Source organism: Sebastes fasciatus, chromosome 6, assembly GCF_043250625.1.
Source record: "Sebastes fasciatus isolate fSebFas1 chromosome 6, fSebFas1.pri, whole genome shotgun sequence".
NCBI classification, from domain to species: Eukaryota; Metazoa; Chordata; class Actinopteri; order Perciformes; family Sebastidae; genus Sebastes; species Sebastes fasciatus.
In genome coordinates, this window is record NC_133800.1 from 36656016 (window position 1) to 36661994 (window position 5979).

Sequence of the window (5979 nt, forward strand, 5' to 3'; positions counted from 1 at the left end):
GATCAGACTAGAGACCTAGAGCATTCAGAGGATGGATGGATCAGACTAGAGACCTAGAGCATTCAGAGGATGGATGGATCAGACTAGAGACCTAGAGCATTCAGAGGATGGATGGATCAGACTAGAGACCTAGAGCATTCAGAGGATGGATGGATCCGACTAGAGACCTAGAGCATTCAGAGGATGGATGGATCAAACTAGAGACCTAGAGCATTCAGAGGATGGATGGATCAAACTAGAGACCTAGAGCATTCAGAGGATGGATGGCTTTCCTAGCTATATTGATCAATAAGGGAGTTTCTGAGCAGTTTACACAACACAAGTGCTCGCCATCCAGTCGCCGAAAAATGCAGAAATCTCAAAAAATCTCAAAAGGTTTTTGATCCCAAATCACAGCATGGCTTTTTCTATGGTGTTCCTCAAGGTCTTGGTGTCTTAATGTGGTATTTTGGAGGATAATTGATCATATTTATTAATTCTCCAGTGATAAAAAATGGTAAAATTTAGCACCAAATCTGTGTAACAAATGGTGTCTACTTATGAGACATAATAGAGCATGGGGATGGACATCATATACTTCCATCATCATGTTATAAACCTTTATACACTTTCACAAGCATCTGCAGCATCTCAAATTAATCTTCAGGTTCCCAGCTTTCAGATGATGTTCACCACTTCTATGTGACATCTACTGTTGACCTGCTATCTCCCCCTAAACCCCCCCTGACCCCCCTAAAGAAGACTAAAACAGCTCCATCGTAGGTCTCAGAGGGTTAGAGAGCATTGCTGGAGGGAGCCTGAGATTGGAGGTTTCCACCCTGTCATACCTGTCACCTTACCTACCTGCACGTGATCATGATACACGATGATGCTCGCATGGCAACCTGCAACATCAACATCAACAGGTGTCCCCCAGAAGCCCCCGCGGGCCACGCTGGACGTCAGCCAGCAGCGTGACCTCATCTCAGCAACAACACAACAACAGCTCTATCTGTGAGGTAATGCATCAAGCAGTGATGAAGAGTTATTCTATATTAATCATTACACTGAACGTCTGCAGGGATACTCAAAGAGTGAATCATGAAGCTGTGATGTAACAGCAGCTCCGCTCTGACTCAGCACCCGTCACATAGTTTAGACCTCGGGGCAATTACAAGATGGAGAGTGAAGAAACGAAAGTGAGCACAACTACTGTATCTCTTTATATCCTCCCATACTGTACCTACAGTCTCTGCTGCATGCAGTAATGCTATTACTTCCATCAGTCTGTACATTAATGTAGAACCTTCCTCTCTTTCTGTGTCGTCGTCAGCTCGTGTTCTCCGAGTTTCTGCATCCAAAGTGTTTGCAAAGCTCAGTTACAAGGAAGAAAAAGCATCTGTGTGCAGAAAATCATTTAGCCTGAGGGAAGTTGGAAAATTGTTGCCTTAGGTCAAATATTAAAGTTTAAAGTGTAAAAACAAGACTTGTTTCGTACTTTTTAGTTATAATAATGCTGCTTTTTTAAGCAGTTTGCAGCTGTAAGGTTAGAAATGGAATTAAATATTGCTAATGGTCTTGATTATGACATTTCTATTTAAACAATTAATCAGAGTTTCTGCATCAAAAGTGTTTGCAAAGCTCAGTTACAAGCCACCTGTGGAAGAAAAAAGCATCTGTGTGAAGTGTAAAGGCCGGTTTCTGTGCTGCTTTTTGCAAAAAGTAATATTCCAAATAGCAGAAAATCATTTAGCCTCAGAGAATTTGGAAAACTGTTGCCTTAGGTCAGATATTTAAGTTTAAAGTGTAGTAAATGTTGTAAAAACAAGACTTAAAAATGCTGCTTTTTTTATGCAATTTGCAGCCGTAAGGTTAGAGATGGAATTAAATATTGTAAATATTCTTGATTATGATCCAATACAGTCTGCAGAAACATCTAATAAACACAATATTCATTATGAAAAAAAAAAGTTTCTGAGTTTCTGCATTAAAAGTGTTTGCAACACTGAGTTACAAGCCATCTATGTGTTAAGTGTAAAGTTTCTGTGATATATATTTTGCAAAAATGAATATTCCAAATAGCAGAAAAATCATTTAGCCTGAGAGGATTTGGAAAAGTATTGCCTTAGGTAAAATATTTAAGTTCAAAGTGCTGTAACATTTTGTAAAAACGAGACTTGTTTGACATCTTTTGGTTTAACAATGCTTCTTTTTGAATGCAGTTTGCAGCTGTGAGGTTAGAGATGGAATTAAATATTGCAAATATTATTGATTATGATCCAATATAGTCTGCAGAAACATCTACAGTATGTGGTGAGTGTAAAGTTTCTGTGATATATTTTGCAAAAATTATAATAATAATAATAATAATAGCAGAACATGATTTAACCTGAGAGGAATTAAAAAATGGTTGCCTTAGGTCAAATATAAAAGTTTAAAGTGTTAAAACAAGACTTGTTTGGTACCTTTTAGTTATAACAATGCTTCTTTTTGAATGCAGTTTGCAGCTCTGAGGTTAGAGATGGAATTAAATATTGCAACTATTCTTGATTATGATCCAATACAGTCTGCAGAAACATCTACAGTATGTGGTGAGTGTAAAGTTTCTGTGATATATATTTTGCAAAAATGAATATTCCAAATAGCAGAAAATCATTTAGCCTGAGAGGATTTGGAAAAGTATTGCCTTAGGTCAAATATTGAAGTTTAAAGTGCTGTAAAATGTTGTACTTTGATCCAACACAGTCTGCAGAATCATCTGATAAACACAATATTCATTATGATAAAACATTTCAGTGAAGAGGCAGCAAACAGGAACTTTCTTTAAGACATTTTTATTTAAATAATTCATCAATAAATAGCAAATAGAATAAATAACTAAATAAGACATTTAGACAACAGACAGAGTCAGTTTCAGTGACAGTCTCCATTAAACCCAGTTAGACGTGCAGGTAGAGTGCAGTTAGTCTGTGCGTAAAATACGCATAAATATAGTTCAAGTTTTCTTTATAGTTCAAGTTTTTGTAGTTTTCACAGTTCTTTCTTTCTTTCTTTCCTTCTTTAAGTGCCCAGAATGTTCTTTCTTTCTTTTCTTTTCTTTCTTTCTGTCTTTCAGTGTCCAGAGTGTGTCCTCCTCCTCTCCTCTCTCAGAGGGTGCCTGCTGGCCGCTCTCAGCCGGCTCATGGAGCTCTCTGGCCGGCTGCGCGTCTTATGGCGCACCACTGATCTCCAGCAGCAGCAGCTGGTTCTGGATCAGCTGGTTCTGGATCAGCTTGTTCTGGATCAACTCCAGCTCGGTTCATTTTCCCCTCTGCGGGTTTTTCCAGGTGAACCAAGTCCCGAGACGTTCAGTTGTCTTTGCCCAGCCGGTGGTAGACCAGCAGAGCCACCACGTAGCTTTTCCCGGCGCTCTGCTGGAAGCTGCTCTCTGTCTCCTGGTTCTGGGTCTCCTGGCCGGGTTCTGTTTCTGGGCAGGTGTTCTGGAGGATGGAGTTGCTGGACAGGAGCTCGGATCCGGCGCTGCGGTCTGAGAGCTGCTGTTGGTCAGAATGGAAGGAGAAACCCTGCTGGTAGTCGCAGTCCGTCTCCAAGCACGGCTCCTCGGTGTAGATCTGCCACAGCAGCACCAGGACCAGCAGGACCAGCCAGCGCTTGGCCCGGTTCGTCTCCGGCGGTGGGAGGTGCATGCGGACCTTGGCCGGGTACATGACCCGGGTGCAGCGCTTCTTGGGTCGGATCGGGACGTAGGAGCGCACCGCGGTGGCCTGGGTCGGGACCCGCTCGAAGGTGAAGACCTCCGGCTCCGTGGACCGGGTCGAGGTTCTGGAGGAGCCGAAGAACTCCTGCTTGACCAGAGTCACGCTGTTGGTTCGTGAGTACATGTTGTAGTAGTTTAGTCTCTTTAGATGGATGTGTCTCCTGTAGCGCAGAGCTCTGCTTTATATGTTGTTGAGTTCAGGTTGAACTCTTAGACTCTTAGAGAGAAACGCCCAGAACCAGCAGGCCACTCCCAAACCATAACCTCACCAGCAGCAGCAGACACACCTTGTTCTGCTTTTCTTTTTATTATTATTTAAGGTTAACCAAACTGCGTCCTTACCGTCAGTTTGTTGCGTGGCGTAAAACTGATCAAATAAATAATAAATAAAAGCTGAAAATAAAAAATAAATTAATACAAAATAAACAATAAATAAAGGTCAAATAAACTATAACGTTGTTTAGGTATTGGTCAAAATGTATCCACACGTGCATTCATATAGATATCCACTTAGACACATTCTCTTACACATTATCTATTCTATTTTACAGACATATTCACATCCCTTCAGTTGACCTTTATCGACATTAATTATTTATTAATCAATTCCCACCCTGACTCACTGCCAGCAGACTCACCTTATTGCTCAAGTGAGAAAAGAACCTACATTTGCATGTTGTTGCGGTTTGTGGTCACAGATCTGGATCCGGAGCATCAGGCTGCGGTGGAACTGAATCACCGGGGATCGGTACAATAATTACACTAAAGAATGTGAGAACTAATCTATTATTCTCAATATAATGCACATTGTGAAAATGTATTCTTTAATTATGAAAATATGATGAATATGATAATAGATCATAATCTGCTTATTTCATATATATTTTATCTTTATTTATTGTTTATTTTGTCTTTATTTAATATTTATTTTTAGTTAATTTTTTTCTATCTTTATTATTTTATTTTATCTTATTTTATCTTTATTTATTATTTATTTTCATCTTATTGTTTTATCTTTATTTATTATTTATTTTAGTTTATTTTTTTTATCTTTATTCATTATTTTGTAAGCTTATTTTATCTTTATTTACTATTTATTTTTAGCCTATTTTCTAATCTTTGTTTATTATGTATTTGTAGCTTATTTCTATCTTTATGTATTATTTATTTTGTCTTATTTATTATTGATTTTTATCTTATTTTTTATCTTTATTTATTTTTTATTTTATCTCTATTTATTCTTTATTTTGACTTTATCATTTATATTTAGCTTATTTTTGTCTTTATTTATTGTGTATTTTTATCGTATATTTATCTTAATTTACTACTTATTTGTAGCTTATTATTATTATTATTATTATTATTATCTTTATTAGTTATTTATTCTTATCTTTAATTTTTTTTAATTCTTCATTATGACTTTTATTACTTTTTCATTGCAACTGGGCCTTTCACTCAACAAAGTCCTAAACACCTCTCTCTGTTTTTACTTATATGCCCAAAATCAAATCGTCTTCATGCACTAATAAAGTTTTATTAAATTTAATTGAAAACCTTTTGGTTTTATGTTGTTGCACATATAGTTGTACTGATATCACCTTCACATGATATTCACATGATACTGATTGAGAGGAGCTGTCAGCTGTCAGCTGTCAGTTGACTGTAAACGACGGTGACGTGAAAGTTGCTCTGCTGAAAACTTCCCCTCACATGATGAAACACACCGTGTTTCTACTGGAAAGTTCACATTTAACCTCAGCCTCAACTAGAAGAGTGAATGAATGAATGAATGAGTGAGTGAATGAGTTGACCTGCAGGAGGATGCTGGGTGTGTCGTGTTAACCTGATCTCACGGGAAGGCGTATACAGTAGATAGCACATTACAAGGACGTTCCTCACGATGCATCATGAGGCAACGGTTCAGATCATATATCTGTATTACCGCTGGTTACAGGCAAACAGTCTTTTCAAAATAAACTTCTATCTGGAAACAACTCGTTTAGGTTTAGGAACAGATCATGGTTTGGGTTAAAATAACTAAGGAAGTGAGGTTACTTAAGTACGTGACAGGTAAAACAACGTTGACTTCTTGCTTCACACGGGGCACCAACAGCGGTCTACTGGGAGGAAGTCCGGTATTTTTAGACTCACCGTCCACCCGACCTCCTCTCTATGTGGCGTTTGTCACTCTTTATACTTCCTGCTTTTCGATCACGTTGATTACACACAAATTGATTTTGTGG

The 5979-nt window shown here is 38.2% G+C and overlaps 1 protein-coding gene across 1 annotated transcript; it reads right to left on the reverse strand.

The window, feature by feature from the left end:
- Positions 1-2797: 2797 nt before the first annotated feature.
- Positions 2798-3920, reverse strand: ier3 (immediate early response 3). The gene has a single exon (XM_074639556.1). The coding sequence runs from the start codon at positions 3858-3860 to the stop codon at positions 3327-3329; it is 534 nt and encodes a 177-aa protein (XP_074495657.1). The 5' UTR covers positions 3861-3920; the 3' UTR covers positions 2798-3326.
- Between the last annotated feature and the right edge of the window lie 2059 nt (positions 3921-5979).